At 36.8% G+C, this 21,630-nt stretch overlaps 1 protein-coding gene across 1 annotated transcript in view; it reads left to right on the top strand.

Annotated features, from left to right (window-relative positions):
• The first annotated feature begins 867 nt into the window (after positions 1–867).
• The window catches only part of fbxw4 (F-box and WD repeat domain containing 4), a 28,537-nt gene continuing 7,774 nt past the window's right edge, over positions 868–21,630 (top strand). Inside the window, exons 1-6 of the mRNA XM_048205067.1 lie at positions 868–1,262; positions 2,439–2,534; positions 2,989–3,174; positions 3,726–3,858; positions 5,485–5,579; positions 17,940–18,005. Of these exons, the coding sequence (XP_048061024.1) occupies positions 1,078–1,262; positions 2,439–2,534; positions 2,989–3,174; positions 3,726–3,858; positions 5,485–5,579; positions 17,940–18,005 (761 nt within the window). The 5' untranslated portion in view covers positions 868–1,077. The remainder of the gene's footprint in view (positions 1,263–2,438; positions 2,535–2,988; positions 3,175–3,725; positions 3,859–5,484; positions 5,580–17,939; positions 18,006–21,630) is intronic.

A 21,630-nucleotide genomic window follows, 5' to 3' on the forward strand; every position in this document is an offset into this window, starting at 1 on the left:
TTTACATCTTGAAAAAATGGCATTATACCACCCCTTAATCTTTTTTTTCTGTACATGTAGCTTATTAGAAGAGGTTTGTAAGAGTTTTAATAACTAATCTGACTGTATTTGGTTATTTTGAGATGTTTTAATTTTGCCCCATTTTTAAAACTGATTGTTTTATTGCAGCAATCTTGTGAGTTAGAAATACCACATTGCACTGGAACCAGGCATTTGCTATTTTTTAAACATAATGCACTTTGGGACTAAGGAAAATAGGAAGGTTTAACAAAAACCACACTGCTCAACTATTAGCTATAAGACTCACATTTGGTATCATAATAACTCATAAATAATATCTCATAGCATTATCCTCATCACTGGTAAATTCATTATGAGTTGTGTCTGAAAGATGTTGCTCTTAAATACACAGAAGTGAGATGATGGAGTATGTTGTGAACTTCTAAATTTTGCATGGCAAATACTATATTCACAAACAAAAATTTGAAAAGGGTATACCAAAATTTTGCTTTTTTTTTTTTTAACTAGAACTTGAGTTGAAATTATTGCCCTTTATGTTATTAACAAAAAATTAAACAATTAAATTTTATGTAGAAATGTTTTTCTTTCCTTCCTTCTTCTTCCTTAGTATGTTAAGTATATTTTTTTAAGTAATCTTTACTTTATATTATCATCAACCACCTGATTCATCCTCATGTACATTTCAATTGATTCCATATTGGGGGGATCATCTTCATCAACAACAAAAACAGAAGAAGAAAAAAACACAGAGGCTCCAGCAACTAGTCATGCAAACAGTACAGCCCGAGTGAAAAGTAGACTACCACAGCCAACAGTATTAATTTGAGTCACTGGCTCTGGTCAGTCACTGCGCACTGCGTGGATCACGTGATTTTACTGGTTGTGATGGCTTCCTTCGCTTACTGTGACTACACGCTTTGAGGAAAAACATGGGCTTCTGCGCATTTCTACGTCAAACCGACGAATGTCCTCTCAATAAAGCCCTTCATATTATTGGAGGCAGACACAACGTGACAAAGAAAAGAGAAGAGGCGCTGATCTGGAAAAGGAGCCGCGATGTTTCTGTTTCAGTTACCCGAGGATGTGCTGTTCCTCGTCCTGTCCTACCTGGATCCCAGATCGCTCTGCCGCCTCTCTCAAGCGTGCAAGAGAAGCTACCAGTTCATCTCCAGAGACGTTGTTTGGAGGAAAATAGCTAAAGAAATTATTAATACTGGCTTGACACGACAAGGAATAGATTTGTAAGGATTTTGAGATTGACTAGCTGTGTTGCTAGCTAATATGTCTCGGCCTACGCATAGAATAACAGAACTACGTAGACTGCGTAAAACAACGCGCATTCGCAGCCGTCGTGACGTAATATAAACAGCGTATCTTTTGATTCAGTACATTTCTTACGCTGTTAGTCATGTGGGTTTTGTTTACATGTGCAACCCTGTATTTGAAAGGGACCTCAAGACGAAAAACTGTACTAAGCATAAGTAGATTAATTGGAGATTGGATAAAAGAACCTGTTTTTGTTCGTATAATTGTTTAGATTAGACCAAAGTGAAGTAGCCCCTCAGTCACTTTCCACGAATATGAATGTTGATGTGCCATAACATTTTTTAAAGCATTAGACCCAAACTTTGGTGACAGGGTTGCAAAGATTTCAAACCCCACAGAGATTGAATAGAAAATATGTTTAGTTTGACTCCTTGAGGTTTTCGGTCCGCATTTTCTGAAGGTTAAACAACTCCTTTTACTGATCATTTGTTGAAAAGTTTAAAAAATGTACAAGTTTCAGGCACTAAAAAATTTGCTTTATAATCTCACCTACACCAGACAAAGTTATATACTAGCCTATATTGCATGTCCTGAGTTTGCTGAGTTAGATGCGTTCCTGGGTCAACATATTTTGTTGATCCTGGAACAACATTCCAGTCTGAAAATTTAGTCTTAACCCTATTCCTACCCCTAAACCTAACCCTACCCATAAGTTATCCCAAAAATTAGAGGGAAATGATGGATGAATAACACTGATGTAGAAGCACCAATTCATGATTTTAAGCCTAAACTTGACATAATCTGTAAACTTGTCCCTCAAATCTGATTGGTTGATTTGAATGTTGTTCCAGGATCAACAAAAATGTTGACCCAGGATCATGTTGAACTCAGCAAAAGCAGGTTATGCAGCCTATATTTTGCTTACTGTATTGTAATCACACATAGCACATAACAAATAGGTTGGCAGCTCCGTCTCCACCGTATGCTAGAAAGAAATTATAAAGAAGCAGTATGTCAGAATCCTCTCAGTCTGCTTTCAAAGGGGAGAGCATGAAGACATTAATTGCTTTATTTAGCCAGTTATGTAAACTAAGATCAAATAATGTCAACCATAAATCCCCTGAGCATCCTCCATTTTTTTTTTTTTTCAGATGTCCTTCCATTCCTCTTAAGGACAGAGTGAGGGTGTCCCACAACTGGATCAATGGAGTCTGTCGTAAAGAAATTCTTTTAAAATGGAAAATTAAGTGAGTTGTTATTTTATATTATAAAAGTCCTTTTAACTCCAGTCAAATACATATTGCACTTTATTTACATACATTGCATCAAAATGCATAAGTAACTTGAATTGTATGTATAAAATAGCTAGGCATGTACAAATGCAGAAATACAATTGCTCAAACTAGTGGAATAAAATGGTTATAATGTGACCCACCCCGTACTTCGAAAGGGAGAAGGGGAAAAAAGGAATTCAAAAATAAGTTGGAAGATGTCATACTTTCATTGTCCAACCCCAAAATACATATTTTTTCAGACATTTATCCTCTGACTTAGGGTGTGTAGTTGACCTTGCCAATATGGACAAGACATTATTGTGTTTTTTTATTAGCCTCCTCGTCACCTTAAGCCCCAAGATACAGATTGAACTACAGAAAAAACATGCGTAGGAGTAATTTCCATTCCTTGATTGTTCGCCCACAGCTTGTTGCCGTGGATACAGCTGGACTGTGATGTGCTGTATCTCTCTCAGGCAGCAAACATCAGTGCGTACCATCTGAGAGCTGGGGGGGGGAAGTTTCAGAACAAACGAGTGGCCCTGTTCTCGGGACACCGAGAGGACGTGTGCAGATTCACTCTGACAGACACACACCTTATCAGTGCAGGAGGGTAAATCCATGGTCATTCAGTTATTTTATTTTATTGTATTTTATTTGAATAATCAATTCAGCAACTGAATGAACAGATTTGATGAGGAATCACTTGCTCATCTAATCTCATCATATGGTTGTTGCTGACTTGATTATTATTATAATCTATCAATTTATTTTTTTTAAAAATGAGAAATTATGTGATTTCCATTGTCACACATGCAATGAAGGTTTAGTGTGATATCCAGACCTTAAAAAAAAATGTCTCGCAGCCACCAGTATTCTTCAGTTGAAAGGTGAAACAGGAATGTGCTTTTTTCCCTCTTTTTTTGTTATTGTGCCACTAGGTATTTCCTAAATTTAAACACAGTAAAATATTAACTACAGTAGTTCAGCCATTCAGTGAGTCCACACTTTGTAGTTTGATTGTTTGGGATAGCTTGTAGTTTTAAACACACAATCCTGAACAGAAGGATTTTTTTTCATTGATGTTTATTTGCTCTAATGCTCTTCTTGTATGTAGAATTATTCCTACCAATGTTTACTCTTTGTCCATTTTTTTCTTCTCAGAGATGGTAAAATAATTGTTCATGACAAAGGAAGTGATTACTCTGTGGAGTATTACGGTCACAATCAGGAGGTGAACTGCATTGACTGTAAAGGGGGTGTGATAGTCAGTGGCTCCAGAGACAAGACCTCAAAGGTTAGTGGATGTGTGTGTGTTTTGCTCTTGCTTTCATTTAAGTAAATATCATAGCTGTGTCCATGACTAGGTGTCTTGCATTGGATTCTGTTCACTTAAAGGGATAGTTCACCCAAAAATGAAAATCTGATGTTTATCTGCTTACCCCCAGAGCATCCAAGATGTAGGTGTCTTTGTTTCTTCAGTAGAACACAAATGATGATTTTTAACTGCAACCGCTGCCGTCTGTCAGTGGTATAATGCAAGTCAGCGGGAACTTGGACTATAAGAGTAAATAAAACACAACAGACAAATCCAAATTAAACCCTGCGGCTCGTGACGACACATTGATGTCTTAAGACACGAAACGATCAGTTTGTGTGAGAAACCGAACAGTATTTATATCATTTTTTACCTCTAATACACCACTATTTCCAACTGCATTCATCACTCGATTCGTTTGGTCTGATCACGCTCTGACAGCAGCAGTGATGTCTCGCGCATATGCTTCAATTTGTCTAAGCAAGTTTTATTTACTCTTATTGTAGAAGTTCCCATCCACTAGCATTATTTGACTGACAGACAGCAACGGTTGGAGTTAAAAATCATCATTTGTGTTCTACTGAAGAAACAAAGACACCTACATCTTGGATGCTCTGGGGGTAAGCAGATAAACATCAAATTTTCATTTTTTGGTGAACTATCCCTTTAATCTGTGGCATTCAATTGATTTTGAAGGTTACGTGAGCAGTATAGAGAAGAGTTTAGTTACAGGAGCGTGTTATTATGCAATTAATAAATCTTTAAATCAATTCCAGTAACTCAATGTAAATTAAAGTTATACGTGTTAAAGCTGTTATGTAGAGTAACCCTGTGCTACTCCTTGATGGGTCTATTTGGTATGATGTCATAGTATCAGTCCATCATCCTAGTGATGCTACAGCTTATATTTAAGAAACACCTTGGAAAGACATTAGGGATTCATACTTCCTGAAAAAGCAAAGACTCTAAACATTTACACTCATTGCTGTACAACATATATTATCATTCAAAAGTTTAGGGTCGGTAAGATTTTTGTTAACACTTCAGTATGGGGAACAATTCTCACTTTAACTAGTGGCTTATTAGCTTGCATTTTGGCTGTTTATTAGTACTTATAAAGCACATATTAATGCCTTATTTCTCATGGCCATATTCTACATCCCTAAATCTTACCCCATACCTAAACTTAAATGCTACAACAACTACCTTACCAACTATTAATAAGCAGTAAATTAAGAGTTTATTGAGGGAAAAGTCATAGTTATTAGTGAATATCTGTTCCCCATACCAAAGTGTTACCAATTTTATTTTCTATTTTTGAAAGAAGTCTCTTATGCTCAACAAGGCTGCATTTATGTGACCAAAAAACAGTAATATTGTGAAATATTACCACAATTTAAAATAACTTTTCTGTTATATATTTTAAATTGTAATTTATTCTTGTGATGGCAAAGATTTATTTTCAAAAAATTATTTTATTATTATCAATGTTGAAAACAGTTGGGCTGCTTAATATTTTTTTGTGGAAACCATGATTTAACCCAATTGAAAACCAATTTAATGCGTCCTTGCTAATTTCTTTTAAAAAAAAAAATGTCATTTTAGATTTGGGCTCTGACTCCAGATCGATTTGGACAGTGCTTGCATACAATCCCCATGTATGACAGAGTGTGGTCGGTGGCCATCAGTCCATCTCTATGGTAAGCCTGTACTCATGATTTATTTGTGCGATGAGATTTGTCTGGTCTTTGTGGTTAATAGTCTAACCACAAATCTAACATACAAAGCTAACATATACTCTACCAAAGACTTTTGTTCCAGTGTTTGATGAATTTGTTGCTGTCAGTCCTTGATTTTTAATGAATAAAAGATATTTGATAAAGTCATTCCAAGACTGACTTTCTTCTGTGGAACACAAAAGATGATATTTTAAAGAATTTTCTCAAAATATCTTCTTTTATGTTCCACAGAAGAAAGTCATATATGTTTGGAAAGAAAATGATGACAGAATTTTCATATTTGGGTGAACTTTCCCTTTAAAAGTTTACTTTTTAATACTATGTTACTATATATGGCAGCAAAAAGCCTGAGACTGCATTGAAAGTCAGGGATTCAAAATCTAATTTAAACCTGGAAATGAACAGAAATTTGTATAATTTCAAACAAGAAACATTATGATGAAAATTGAAACATTTATGCTTCAGAACAATTTATAGGTCACTGTATAAGCAAATGTATACATATTTGAATACAACTTTTTTGAATAAAAGCCAAGATGCTCAAAATGCAAGAAGTTTAAATGCAAAAATATTTCAATTCAACTTTTCACTCAAATTGTTATGCAAAATAAAAGCATTTTGACTAGTGGCCTCAGACATTTGGACAGTGTATTTCCCTCTACTGTGTCCATGATGCTCTTCTAGCTTCAGGCTGTCTCACTCATTAGACATTATGTGTTTGATTCTGCTGCATACTTCATACTCACTGGTTTCCTCTGTTCTTCTCACCATATGAATCACCAACAGACCTGAACATCAACCTTTGCTTTCATCAAAGAGAATTTGAGATCTTTCAAATAATGAATGTATCATTGGGTTTAAAAGAGCGGGGTGGGGGTGGCGGCATCGTTACGGCTCGTGAGGTGAAGTGGTCATAGACAGGGCAACCCAAAGCAGGTGGCCAGACCCTTTTTTAATACATACTCTTCAATTTATTGCCATGCCATTGCTTTGAAGTCAATTAGCTCACACCTCTGAAATGCAGATGCAGAAGAATGTGATCCCGGCCCCTAAAGCCTTAGAAAGCAGAATTTTGCCCCCTCATAGTGTGGAAAAAGACCCTTTTTATGGTCTTAAAATGCTCAAATGTACCCTACGCCGTTTTCCGCGCTTCTTAACTCTCACTAGGACAGTGGCGATACATCATTGAATGTTTCTTTGTGTTTCTTGACTTTTTAAACACAGAAATGTGTTGAACCTTCCAGATGATAAATCGTTACAGACTTTTGAACTTTACAGAGCTGTTTCAGTCTACAACTGGTTAACCGTTTCTCCCCCAATACATCTGGGAAGTTTCCCAATGTGATGAGCTGTTTAAACAAGTGTGGGATGGAGTGAGGCAGGCGAAGAGGGAAAGAGAAAAAAACATGCAGGATATTATGGCGAAGCGGGGTTGCCTTTGCTCCTGCTGCCTTTGATTGCTCGGCCATGTATACTCCCACACGCTTAATGACACGCAGGCACATGAAGCTGTAACACTAGCGCAGAGCCTCCACCTGCCACTGATCCGTCAAACGCACCTTCACAGCACAGCTGAAGGAATGGAAACACTGTGTGCTGGGAGACACTAAAGACACACTGACCGGCTCGGCCACGCTCTCATCTTTTGTCACGTGGCCAGCGTGTAGCGGAAGAAAGCCACTGCTACTTGAGCAGATGCAATGGTTCAACGCAGTTTTAGTCACTCAGCCGAGTTATTAATCCCTGCTGCCCCGTCTCCACAGCCAAGAATTTAGATTTCAAAATAAGAGACGATTATACACATCATTAATTCTCCAATTTGATGGCTGAAATAGCAGGCCTCCAAAGCAGACTGCCGGACCCAGATAATGGACCACACTTCTTTACATGTGTTGACGGTGGGAGAAGTTGATGAAATTGACTTGAAATAAAGGCGTCAACTAAACCTGGGGTTTTCAAACTTTTTAATGCCTTTTCACCGAATCCATTCCTAAAATGGATGATGATGGTAAAGACATTTATAATGTTACAAAAGCCTTCTATTTTAAATAAATGCTGTTTCTTTCTATTCATCAAAGAATCCTTAATTTTATTAAGTGGGGTTTCCGCAAAAATATTAAGCAGCACAACCATTTTCAACATTAATATTAATAATAATAAGAAGAAATGTTTCTTGAGCACCAAATCAGCATATTAGGATGATTTCTGAAGGATCATGTGACACTAAATACTGGAGTAATGATGCTGAAAATTCAGCTTTCCCATCACGGGAATAAATTACATTTTAAAATATATTAAAATAGAAAACAGTTATTTTGAATGTTAATAATATTTCACAATATTACAGGTTTTACTGTATTTTTAATCAAATAATTGCAACTATGATGAGCAAAGACTATTTCAAAACATTAAAAAAATCTTACCGAACCCAAACTTTTGAACTGTAGTGTAACTGTGTATACTGTCAATATAATTAAATTAATTGTGATTAATATCCTGATGTATGACCAGTGTTTAGAAAGCAGAATCAAACCATAAAATCATAATATTGTTTATTACTATTTGTATTATTACTTGTTATTACTACTTGTATTAATATTAATACAATATTTATTTATTTTTTTGCATTTTTTTGCATTATTTTATCCTTTTTTATTATTATTATTATTATTATTATATAAACATTTATTTATTCAGAACTTTTTGGGAGACCCCCAAAGACCTCTCTGCATCTGTTTGAAAACCCCTGAACTATTAAAACTATTACTTTTAAAATATTTCTGTGGTTCGCTGGTCAAGTGGAAGAAAAGGATAGCACAAACCCATAAGAAAAAGGAATTTTGACTTCCATTATTTGATTTTAAATAACATACTAAGGCTGGTATTTTTGGGACTGCTTAGTTTTTGTGTCTTTTCCTCTCAAGATGATCTGTTTCCTATGTGTGAGCTCCACCAATTAGAAAGAGCAACAGATGTCCTCTAATTGAGAGTATGCTCTGCTTTCACTCCTACAACAGTCAGAAGCTGAAACTGTAGATGGAGAGGGTTTCAAAATAGTGATTGCACAGTGTGTTTTAATTTGGAAACCTGAAGGACTAGATGGGAAGCCCTTGTGTTGCAAATGTAATTGTTCCAGCTTCACGCTTGAGGTATCTAAAGGACAAGGAGCAAGAGAGGAGACGCTGCAGTGAGCAACGGGTCCGAGGGAAGGGGTGAGGGACAAAGAAGAGAGAAAGAACAGAGAAGAAAGATGTCGAAAGAGTGTGCATATGGTCGCCTCTGACACTCAGGTGTTAGGGGCTGTATTGTTCCAACCCAATGCAGAATCACACTTGTGTATAAAACAAAAGAACCACGTAAGAAAATATAGCCCTTCTCTCTTTTTTCCCGGCACCATTTGCTCAGTCTCTGATTTGTATTTCTTTCTTTTTAACCTCCCTCCTCGCCTGTTCCGTTACCCTCCCTCCCTTTTTGCCGTCGTTTTTTCCAAGGAACGTTATCTCAAGGTCTGTTAGTGGGATATTCCGGCTGGAGCGAAATGCCAAGGCTGACTGTCGTCTATCTTTTTGTAGTCACTGATCCTAACCATAGCCAGTAGCTCTTGTCCTATTTCTGAGATTGCTTTTTACAATTTTAGGTGCCTCGGTTTTTCACTGCATTTTTTTTTTTTTTTTAATATTGGACCCTCTTCTCAGGTTTTTCAGTGGTTATATCAAAGCGTAATGTGGGTGAACGATGGGCAGGACAGGTCCTGTGCAGACTTGAAGAACTCCACGGTGACTGCATGACTTTCACAGCTGATGTTGCAATGTGAACGCTAGCTCTGAAATTCCCTAAATGGTGTCATATGGCTAGCGGTCCCAGCCTTAACTATGAGACCACTCCAAAAAAACTGCCCCTCTCCCATTGCGAAGGTAATGGGCACTCTGGCTCCCTGCATTGTTCTCATTTCACTCCAGTGGGTTGCTCTTCTGTTCTGAATTCCATTTACAATCTCATATCAAAGAGACAGCAGAGACAGCATGTTGAAAAAAAAAAAAAAGCCATTCACAGCAGCCCAAATGATTCCTGATTCTTGATCTGTAACCCGTGAGCTTGACTGGTTCATCCCCCCCCCTCCAGCCCCCCCACCCCCATCTCAGTCTAGTCTTTGTCTGCCATGTCAGACTTCAGACTCTCACCCTAAATGTTGATTCATCTGCTCCTGTGCGAGGAAAGGCCCTGATTGCTACTAATGGCCTCTGATTAGCATACATTTTATCTTGAGGACACTGTTTTAGGACCTGGAATGACTCGTTCAGTTGGTAATGTGGCTCTCAGAGGAGAAAGCTACTCTTTCAAGTCTTTCAGTTGCTCTTTGGAGATAAAATTGGTTGACAGTTTACATGGCAATTAACCTGTATACTCACTTCCAAACCATGCGATTAAGGAATAAGCAAGAGCTACCAAAGATTTGTGTTATAGATTATTACAAAATTAATGTTTAAAATAAAATGAAATGTTTTAATTTCTTATTCCGCATGTTCATGTTTATATTTGCATATAAAATCTGGAAGAAATGGATGAAGGCAATGCAATGTCAAACAAATTACTTTTTCCCCCAAATTTAATCTTAATTTGGAAACGTTCAATTTATTGTCTTTGAAAGAAATTATTATACACTATTTAAAAGTTTAGGGTTGGTAAGGTTGAAAGAAATTAACACAGGAAATTGATCAAATGTGACAGTAAATGCATTTATAATGTTTCAAATTATTTCTATTTCAAATAAAATAATCAAATAATCCTGAAAATTTGTATCATGCTTTCCACAAAAATATCAAGCAGCGCAACTGTTTTCAACATTGATGATAATAAGAAATGTTTCATGAGCACTGAATCAACATATTAGACATATTAGAAACAGAATGATTTCTGAAGGATCATGTGACACTAATGTCTGGAGTAATGATGCTGAAAAATCAGCTTTGCATCACAGGAATAAATTACATTTTAATAAATAGTTATTTTAAATTGTACTCATATTTCTAATAATATTCTAAGTTTCACCCCCAAACTTTTGAATGGTAGTGTATATTTTTTAATATTACTGTTTATCATTTTATTTGTCTATTTGTTATATTAATTTATACAGTTTTAATGGATTGTAATTGTAGCAGGCACTTGATATTGGACATCTCCTGATTTCCTTTGGACATTCCATCCTTCACTGCTTTATGTCTGTCTGACCCATCACATTTAAAATTCTCTGTCGTTCCCTTTTTACCAGTAGATGCAGAATTAGTAGGGAGCGCTTCTTGTGATAAATAGTTTCCTGTAGTGTCAGACATGACAGATTTTAACTGACAAGATGGGACTTGTTGAGTCTGGAAGAATCCATCCAGACCTAGGTAACTCTAGCCAGAGTGTGTGTAAGGTACATCGGCCACTCTTCCTCTTGCATATATCCCACACACATGCACCACAGAGCCTGTCAGCTAGTTCATTAAGTGGTTTGTCTGTTTTTAGTTTGATGTCAGCACTTCACTTGCAGCGAAAGTATGAAAGACTTTATTAGCCTGAAATGTGTCATTCGGTCTTGTTAATACCACATGCACATCTCAGATCTTGAGAGAATTACGTTCGTTTAGCTTTTCAGACATTGTTTAATTACAGTTTAGATGAAGAGGCCTCACTTGGAAGATCAAATGCGCATGTCCTCAAATTGTGCATGAATTTGTGTCTGTTCATCATCCAGGGAGTTTTAAACATGGCTAATCAATGTCTTATGCAGAGAATGTAAACACAGATAGCAGATATTGATAATTTTGTGCTTCTTGTATGTTGTGATGGGATAGGCCACGCCACTATGGACAGAAGCGTTCCGTCTATCTGCTTGCCTCAAAGAGCGCAGTACACACTACCTCAGCAGTTGCAATGAGCCCGCAGCGACTAGGCAGGGGGGATGAAAAGAAACAGGGCGCGAGCGTCAAAAAGAGAAGCAACCCCAAGGAGAAGCGAGAAAGGCTTCTTTTTGGGGAGGCCTGTTTTGTTTAGAGTTGGTCAAGCACAACTACAAAGATGTTGCAGGGGTACTGCCTTTGAAATTTTCCAAAGAAAATGATTGTTGGATAAACCGCCCCCAAAACGCCACTCTCTGGCAAACGGAGGGAGCGTGACCTATGACCCTTAGTATGAAAGTACAGCGAGACGTACCCCTCTTTACCACCCTAAGCTCACCCGCCCCAATTTCACCCCCTTTGCTCCACCTCATTCAAGCAAAAAGAGAGAGAGAGAGAGAAGGGAAAAAAGAGTGAAATTCATGTCATTCATTTTGCTTCTCATCTCTCTCTCTCTCTCTCTCTCTTATAAGGCTGGGAGGGTGAGCCGTGTCTTAGGAGTCAAGAATTCAATTAGTTAAAAAAGGGGAAAAAACAAGAAAGAAAGCAAGAAAAGAAAGAGTCTGCAACAATAAAGCGATAACGGACAGAATGTGCGTTCCCACACGTTAAATACAGGGCGCTTACTACTGAAAGCACAGCATGGGAGCTATAGCCTCTGACTGCAGGTGGTGTCCTGAATAATTGCAGTCAATATGCAGGCTTTGCACAAGCAGATCATTACACACATGCCACATACAGGTGTTCCCCAGGCGCATTTGAGATGGAAACTTTTGTTATTCCCTAAAAAGCATTTTTGCTCAGAAGTTAGCTGTGGAGTTAACTCTGTGGCTGTGGTGTTATGCATGACTGTCTGTGCTTTTCTTAGACAGATAGTTAGACTTGACTTAAAATGAAACAACTAAGTTCAGACACATTGTAACAATACTAAAAGAGACTTAAAATATCCTTTTTGAACAGTGACAGTTTTAAATCTACTTCATTTTGCTAAGCAACCTGCTGCTCCGAATGGGAAGAAATGTTTTCCAGATGGAAATAACAGTAGCACAAGCGACACAGATCCAGGCCATCATAAACAGGGCTCCAGACTGTGACTAAAATGGTCAGAAATGTGACCAAAAACGTGACAATAATTGAAAATCTAGTCGAAAAGAAAGTCAAGTAAGCAAAGCATCCGTATGCAGTTTGGTCAGATATCTCGTTAAAGCGTGCACCAGTGATTCTTGTATGGAGAATCAAACACAGCATGATGTCTGATTCATGAACAAATTACTTTTTTTTTTTTTATGAGTCAGTCACAAAAATTCACTGTCTCAAACTCAAGTTTGCAATTTTAATCAGACCATTAAAGAGTTCACAACTGATTCTCGTGATTCCCAGCAAGTCATTTTTCAGTTATGTCCAGTTCTAATTAAATGTGAATCATTACTTGTGATTAAAGATACATTGTCACAACAAAATATTGGTCAGCATAGTGATTCTAAATTGTGATTTTGAATCTTTGCTTTACAGTAAAGACCTGTTTACAGCAAGAATAAAGAAACTATATAAAACTATAATGATAACTAGATTAGTGTCCACACCAATGACCAATAACATTCAGTTTTTTTATAAGTGCACACTGCAGTTTTGTTGTCTGTCACTTTAAATGCTCAAGTTCTTTAAAGCCAGGTGGATTCTGATTGGCTAGAAATGTTTTTATCATTTATCTGCAACGATTAATCACGATTAATCGTTTGCAAAATAAAAGTCTCTGTTTACGTAATATATATGTGTGTGTTCTGTGTATAATAATTATGTATATATAAATACACACACATACAGGTATAAAGTTTAGAAATATATGCATGTATTATAAATATATATATTTATATATAATTTATATTACATATAAACATAAATATTTTATATATAAATATAACATGTTTCTTAAATATATACATGAATGTGTGTGTATTTATTTATATATACATAATTATTATACACAGAACACACACATATATATTACGTGTAAACACTTTTATTTTGCAAACGATTAATCGCGATTAATCGTTGCAGCCCTAATTCCAAGGATATCAATTCTCTTTGTTGCTATTGTTATAGCTGTAGTGTGGACTTATTTATTCTTATAAAATTAGAATGATTATTAAAACTCTAAAGTTATCATTATAGTTATCATCCTTGGTGTCAACATGCCCTAAAACTGTAAGGTAAATGACATGTTGGAGCCATACATCAGTTGTGTCATGTTTAAGCTAACTATTTTGAAATTTGGCTCCTAAATGTTTAATTTTAAAAGCCCTTTTAAGACTACCTAGTTATTTTGTTAATCTGAAGCACTGATAAATGTGCTTGTCATTTATTAAGTGGCAGGTAAGTGTTAAGATGAGATCTGCGTATACTGGCTGCTGACTTTCTCATGGATTTTTGTTTTTTTGTATTTTTTGGTCTAAATTGATGTGGTGCTGTTCCACTCCGCTAAGCAAAAGGTGGTGTATGGAATGTTCCTCTGACCTCAGATGCAGGGCACATGAACAGAAAGCCAAAAGGTCTGTGAACTCGGGTGTGAGCTGAACAGGGGGGCAGGAGGGGGGCTTGGGGGAGCTGGGCTGGAAGACGGGGCAGGAGGGTTGACACAGAGAGGGAAAGAGAAAGACCCTGTCTATTGTGTTCCTCCAGCCAATATAAATACATCATAACCCTTTTCAATTCAAACATATTTAGGGACTAAGATGAAAGCACTCTAACATCCCCTTGAACAAAGCCAGGGGTCAGCTATAACAAATGAACAACATCCACTGCAAGGCTGATGCACGGGGGGTTAAACTCCCTTTGAACCCTGTCTTTACCCATGGGCCTTTAGGACAGAGAGATGCATTTGGGTTCAATAAATGTATTTCTCTGTGTTTAAAATATGTTCCTCATTTATTATAGTCTTTACACAATTAATGATAATTTAAGTGGCATTTTGATTATTTGATTCTATTGTAATTTATCTTTAGATAAATATAGAGTTGAAATATTTCAACACCTTTTCTCATTTATATGTTATCCTTTTTTGGCTTAAATATGTGTATGTAAGTTTTTGTGAGGGTTAGTCTGTGTTTGTCTTTTGCTGTTCTTATTTCAGTTGTGGTCATGTTGTTTTGTGCTCTTTTGTTGGGAGATAATGGGGGAATAGCTAGTTCTGAATCAAAAGGCAATATTTAACTAAATATTCAAAAAGAAACTTTGTTTTCTGATCAAGTTAGAATGAAATGAACCAATTGATTTAAAATAACCTAAAATGGTAACATCTAAATTAACTGGTTTTATTCAAGTCAATAGTATTTAACATCACTGAATCAATCTAAATACATTAATATGAACAAAACATTTTAATGGGTTCAGTTGGGTATAAATAGCTCTTTTTTTTTTTCTTTTTTTTGTTGTTGGTACAAACCGTTGTAGGTGGTTGACCTACCAGCTGGTTGTTTAAGCTGGTCAGAGCTGGTAGACCACCATGGACCAGCTACTATGTTTTAAAAAACAGCTTGACTACTTGACCTGTTTTTTCTAGAAGGTTTGCCACATTTTGCTCAGTTGTAAAGCTGTGTACACAATATAATGTGATATAGAAAGCTATATAGCATTTTATAGCCTGAGAAAAACTGAGTGACCTGTCATACTACTGAAAAATATAACCAAGTTAGTAGCATCTCTATTTTTAATTCATTTATTCTTAAAACTATCAATTTTTACTGTTGTTATTGTCGTGTGTGATTTTTATTTTTATTTTATTTTATTTATTTTTTTTATATACTACCGTTCAAAGGTTTATCTTATAACAGTAATATTGTGAAATATTATTTCAATTTAAAATAACTGTTTTCTATTTTAATATATTTTAAAATGTAATTTATTCCTTTGATTGCAATGCTGAATTTTCAGCAGCTATTACTCCAGTCTTCAGTGTCACATGATCCATCAGAAATCATTCTGATGTGCTGATTTGAAGCTCAGGATACTATAATATCTTTCAAAACAAATTAAAAAAAAGCCTCAAACGTTTGAACAAAATTGTATATTTTAGTTTGCATTCCACATACAATTATACCAACAACAATATGTAAAACGGAAAAATATGTAACATTTTTTTTTTTTTTTTGTATATTTTAAAAACAGCCCATCATATCTCTGAGGTACACTCAGCACATTTTCAGTGATGTGTGCAGTTTGGTACGAAAAGCGCTTGCGGTGGTCTTGACCCAATATGTGTGGTTGCTTGTGTTGGTTTGGCCCTAACAATGTTGTTACTGTGGAGTTCCTCTCCCAGCAGGGGCTGAATTAAAGTTTGTGTGACCCCGGCACTAATTTCATGCTGCACAGTTCCTCGAATAATGATGTCAGCTGATTAGGTTACCAAAATGGTTGTGTTGGCAGTGAACCCCTGACATGTTCTAATGATCCTGAGGCGTGCTGGGTTTTTTGGGGCAGAGGAGTTGGGGTTCGGGGTGGGCAGCGTGGGCCGGGGGCTTTGGAGGGAGATTGTCTGTGCTCTTCGGTTTGGGGGGGGGGGGGGACGTAAGGTCGAGGGAAGGTGGAGGCACATTAGGCGAGAGAGAGGCTTTGACCTTTTACAGCTATAATATCACTAGGAGTCCCTTTCAGATCAATCAGAACTTGTCCGGGAGACAAAAATGTATTTAATTGTGGTGTTCTATTTTTCTCCTTTTCTCTCCCTCCCTTGTGTTTTTTCACAATCGGACTCACTGAGGGATAAGTAATTGAAGTAATAGAGAGTAATAAGGGCTGGGAAGAGAGAGCTTTGGCCTTGCCCCTATTGTATCTTGTGTCACACGGGTTCAAAGGTCAGGCAGCCTGCATATTCTATTAGGGCGCACGGCCTTCATTGGGGCAAATGAGTTTACCCAACAGTAATTAAAATGCCAGCACTGGCCAGGCGAGCTGAATATGGTTGATGGGCCACCGCTAACTGGGTTGACAGCTGCCATGGCTGTCTTTGCCAATATGCTTGGGTCCTCAATGAACAAACCAACTGAATCCATCACAGACGAGAACGCAGGTTCCCTCAACTTTACTCGCGCTCGGCCTATCTTTCTTTCTGCCTTTTTCACACCAGAAATGGCTTCGCATTTTGCTTATGCGTCTCATTTTCTCGACGCCTCCATGTTATATCTTCAAACACTTGACGGGCTGTTGTTCGGTGCTACTTTTTATGATCAGTTTCATGTTTTTACCTCATCAAATGTTAAAATTCAAGCACACCTTTTCATTCAAGCCTAACCAACTGTCCCTATGTATGTTGTGTGTGTTTGTGTGCGAGTGAAATGAAGGGTCACTGTCCCTCTCTGTTTTTGTGCCGAGGGTTTAGAGTTGGACACCAGGCGCTACAGAGCTTATTCACACGGGCTGGTTGTTAATTTGAGGCCACACTGGTATTCCATTGTGAAGCCCATTTCTTTGGTTGATGTTAGTGGGAGGGCAAAGAGCCCCCTGCTCTTTCTCTGGGTTTTCTCTAGAGGTATGAAAGTATGTGAGAGCGGGAGATGCTTTGTGATTTGCGTAGTTTTACGTGCCTCTCGCGTGGTGCGTCAGTAAGCATTCGCTGCAAGGCACGTTGTCGCCGCACACACTTTACATAGTTGGCACAGAGACTGAGAAAGCATTCTGTCAATGAAAGAGACCATCCCAGCAGGGCATTTTAGGAATACCTGAGTGCTAAAACAGGCACATTCCTGTGTGTTCACTAGTGTGAGGGCCCTATTGTTCAGCTCACCTCTGAACACAATGCAGGGAGCAGGAGAGCCTTGAGCCTCGCCCGCCAATCCCAGCTGTCCAGGAGGGCTCTAATCCCTGACTATCACGCAGGTCAAAACTACTGCGGTCACACACCCGCCCACCCGTACCTGCTCAACTAATTTCAACCTGTCACCCAACTAAAAAGGGGGCATCCGAATGTTTTTGTTTCTTTTTTCTTTTTTCACAGTGTTCCTCCTTTTTCCCCCTAGATATCTCGTGAACGAAAACACATCTGTGAACAAATCCGCTGTCTCAACATACCCTTCAGCCACTCTTTACACCTCGCTACGCTCCATTCACTTTTCAAAATTTGTTTTTAATGCTCTGTGTGTATTCTCTCCAGGAGCCAAAATATTACTCCGCTATTACGTCACCTGCTCAGTATTTAAATGCTAAAAACATTAAATGCTGGAACAAAGATTAAGCAAATGTTCTGAAAACTCTTAATCACAGATTTTTATGGGTTTCATAAATGTTTATTTACAGTATAATAATATTGCTACTACTACTACAACAAATGATAATAATTAATTATTATATGCCTATTAAATGCTGATATTAGCTAGGTTAAAAAAAGTATCTTTTAAAAATGAATGCATCTATTTTGCAATCGTTACTAAAGATCTTTATATCTTTGCAGCACCTTTGTGACAGGAACAGCCTGCTGTGAGAATTTTGCTCCTCTTCGAATCTGGGACACAGAAAGGTAAATTTTTTGCTATGGTTTCTGATTTCCATTAATGTTTATATTTTTATAGGACTAATTTATACAGCAATCTGGCCTACAGCCATTTTATTTTACCACTGAGTTTATTAGTCTGTAACAGGGGCAGTTCACACAAAACATCTGCTTTATTTTTAACATTTGATGTTGTATTGCATCTTTCTGTTTAGCATATTGCACAAAGAGTTTCACATCATTTAAGACACTGTGCCAAGTTTAAAAATATTAATATTATTATTGTTGTTATTTTACATTTATTGAAATTACATGTTAAGTTGATAGCCCTAAAATTGTTTAGTGTTTTCTACTACCTATCGAAAATTACTATTCAGTTTTAACTATGTTAGGTCTTAATTATGTTAGGAAACACTTACGATAAGGGAACACTGTTAACTAGTTGCTTATTAGCATGCATATTACTAGCATATTAGCTGTTTATTAGTACTTATAGAGTACATATTAATGCATGACCATATTCTACATCCCTTAACCCTACCCCATACCTGAACATAACCACTACAACTACCTTACTAACTCTCAATAAGCAGTAATTAGGAATTTATTGAGGGGAAACTCCTAGTTAATAGTGAATATGTGTTACCTTATGTTTTAATGCACAGTGTTTCTTAGCAACATTCTGTTTTCTATATGTTTAAATCTCAAAAAATTAATGTGTTCAGATATATTACTATTTGAAACTGTTAATTTCTCATAAAGTGAAAGTAGAACCTTATCATGATGATAGAAGCTGCCCCATTATCCCTTCAGCTCGGTCTTTTCTCTTGGGGAAGTTCAAAGCTGACTTAAAAATTCCTGTCATGAAAGGCCAGGCTTAAACCTGATACAACCTGACTGGTTTTCGTAATTCCCCAGCTTTACCTGCTGAATTCAGCCTTCTTGCATGTTGTCAGTCTAAGGAAAGTAAAAGAGGAGGAGGTGTGTGTGTGTGGGGGGGGTGGGCCATGAGTTCCGGCACCAAATGACAAGGAAATTTGAGATGGGAAAAATTGCGGAGAAGGAGTAGAGGCGATTCCAGACAGATTTCCATGGGAATCACATGTTCTATAGAACACCGGAACACAAAAGTTGAGCCAAGATTAATGTGACCCACCGATGCGCCTGCCGTTTGATCTGTGAGGCGCGGGTAGCCAGTGTCAGCTTGATGGACACGTGGGCTGGCCGGCTATCAGAATGCAGATGCACGCACAGGTAAACAGGCCATTGAATCAAGTTAGACTCACTACAAACCTGTTAAACTAAGAACCAGTTAAGGTTACAAAGAGGTGTGACAGTCAGTGAACAGCCAACAGTCTGCCTGCATTTGAAACCTTGTTGCTTTAATGTTACACACACACAGCAGTTTTTCTTATATATAAATAGTTTGGGGTCAGTAAGATTTTGTTTTTGAAAGAATTTTCTTATGATCACCAAGAATGCATTTATTTGATCAAAAATGCAGTAAAAAAAAATGAAAATACTGTGAAATATTATTTCAATATAAAATAACTGTTTTCTATTTGAATATAGTCACACTTTTAAATTAGTTATCTAACTATTAACTACAACTTTTACCTCAAAAAACTCCTAATTACTGCTTATTAATAGTTAATTAGTTGTTAAGTTTAGGTATTGGGAAGGATTAAGGGATGTAGAATATGGTCATGCAGAATAATGCATCAATATGTGCTTTATAAGTGCTAATAAATAGTAATATGCATGCTAATAAGGAACTAGTTAATAGTGAGAATAGGACCCTAAACTAAAGTGTTACCAAATATATTTTAAAAGGCAATTAATTCCTGTGATGGCAAAGCGGAATTTTCAGCATCAGTACTCCAAATCATTGTAATATGCTGATTTGGTGATCAAGTAACATTTCTTATTGTTATAAATGTTGAAAACATGCTTTATATTTTTGTGGAAACTGTGATACTTTTTTTTTCAGGATACTTGAATAGAAAGTTCAAAAGAACATAATTTTCTTTTGTAACATTATAAATGCCTTTACTGTCGTTTTTGATCAAATTAATGTATCCTTGCTATTTATTAAAAAAAAAATACATTTTCACACACGCATACATATATAAGTTTTAGTGTACATACATATTTATTAGTCATCAGCCCATCCCCCTTGATAGTTATTAATATTAGCTTCAGATAGTATTTTATCACCGTTTGTTGTACTCGCTCGAGGATGATGATTTCAGATGATTTTTGTAACACTCATTATTGGATTAGTTTTATGTGCAAAACAGGTGCGTTTTAACACCGAGAGCATTACCTGAGTGTTAAGTGTCTCAGGAGCGTTCTGTCCTGAGACCTGTCCTGGAGTAAGTCGTGTTGTCTTTCCTCCTGTCTTTGTGTGGCTGCACTAGGGTCAGTTGTATCCTGCCATAATGTGTTCCCGTCTAGTAATCAGGTGCACCTTGTGTGAGGAGCACAAAGCCGCCAGTCACAGGGGGCTGAGAAACCGACTGATGAGTGGAGGGACTGGGGGGTGACAGGGAATGGGGGCTGTGTGGATGTGTGTGTGTTCCTATGTCTCGCTTTTTAACTTTTCCCAGACAGGCCACCAGCATAACCCTTAGACGACCAGCACAAACATGAGACATATTAAAGAGGTTACATTTACCGCGATCGTAGACGACACTAGCATGTTTGATCCAGCCTTTTTGCCAAAACAAAGATGCCTGTAGCTCTGTAAGTTTTTTTTTTGTTTGTTTGTTTGTTTGTTTGTTTGTTTGTTTGTTTTTTGTCTTTGATTAAAGATTGGCCTAGTTTTATGTTCAGCACAAAACTACTTGTGTTTTCAGTTGTAAAAGTTCAGCCAGACTCAATTGTTTGTATATAGAGTGTTTAAATGTTTGGGGTCGGTACAAAGTCTCTTATGCCCACCAAGGTTGCATATATTTTATCAAAAATACAGTAAAAACAGTAATATTGTGAAATACTATCACAATTTAAAATGTTGTTTTTTATTTTAAATATATTTTAAAATATAATTTATTCCTGTGATAGCAAAGCTGAGTCACATGATCCTACAGAAATCATTCTAATATGCTGATTTGGTGCTCAAGTAACATTTGTTATTATTTTCAAAGCTGAAAAATGGTTGTGCTGCTTAATGTTTTTGTGTACACAGTGATATATTTGATACATTTGATATTCAACAGTGCTGCATTGACACTATTCTTTAAGAGCTGCTGTGCAGCCAAAATAATGTACCAGTTATCAATGTAAAGCTGCTTTGACACAATCTACATTGTAAAAAGCGCTATATAAATAAAGGTGACTTGATATATTTGTTTTCAGCTTTACACTTTGTAACATTATAAATGTCTTTATTTCATCCTTGCTGAATAATTATTAATAATGAATAAGTATTAATTTCTTACTGACCCCAAATTTTTGAATGGTAGTGCAGTTCTTATATATCTGTGAGTAAATAACTATTTTATAGCTTTTTTTTTATTTTATAACACACAGTGCCTCCACTCTGACATGGCTGGAGTAAATTTTGATACATTGGCTATGACAAAACCAAAAGCATTTGATATGTTTTCTGAAACAAGCTACTGCTGATATAAACACCAAAGTAACCATTCTG

Source organism: Megalobrama amblycephala, linkage group LG10 (assembly GCF_018812025.1).
Source record: "Megalobrama amblycephala isolate DHTTF-2021 linkage group LG10, ASM1881202v1, whole genome shotgun sequence".
Classification (NCBI taxonomy): Eukaryota; Metazoa; Chordata; class Actinopteri; order Cypriniformes; family Xenocyprididae; genus Megalobrama; species Megalobrama amblycephala.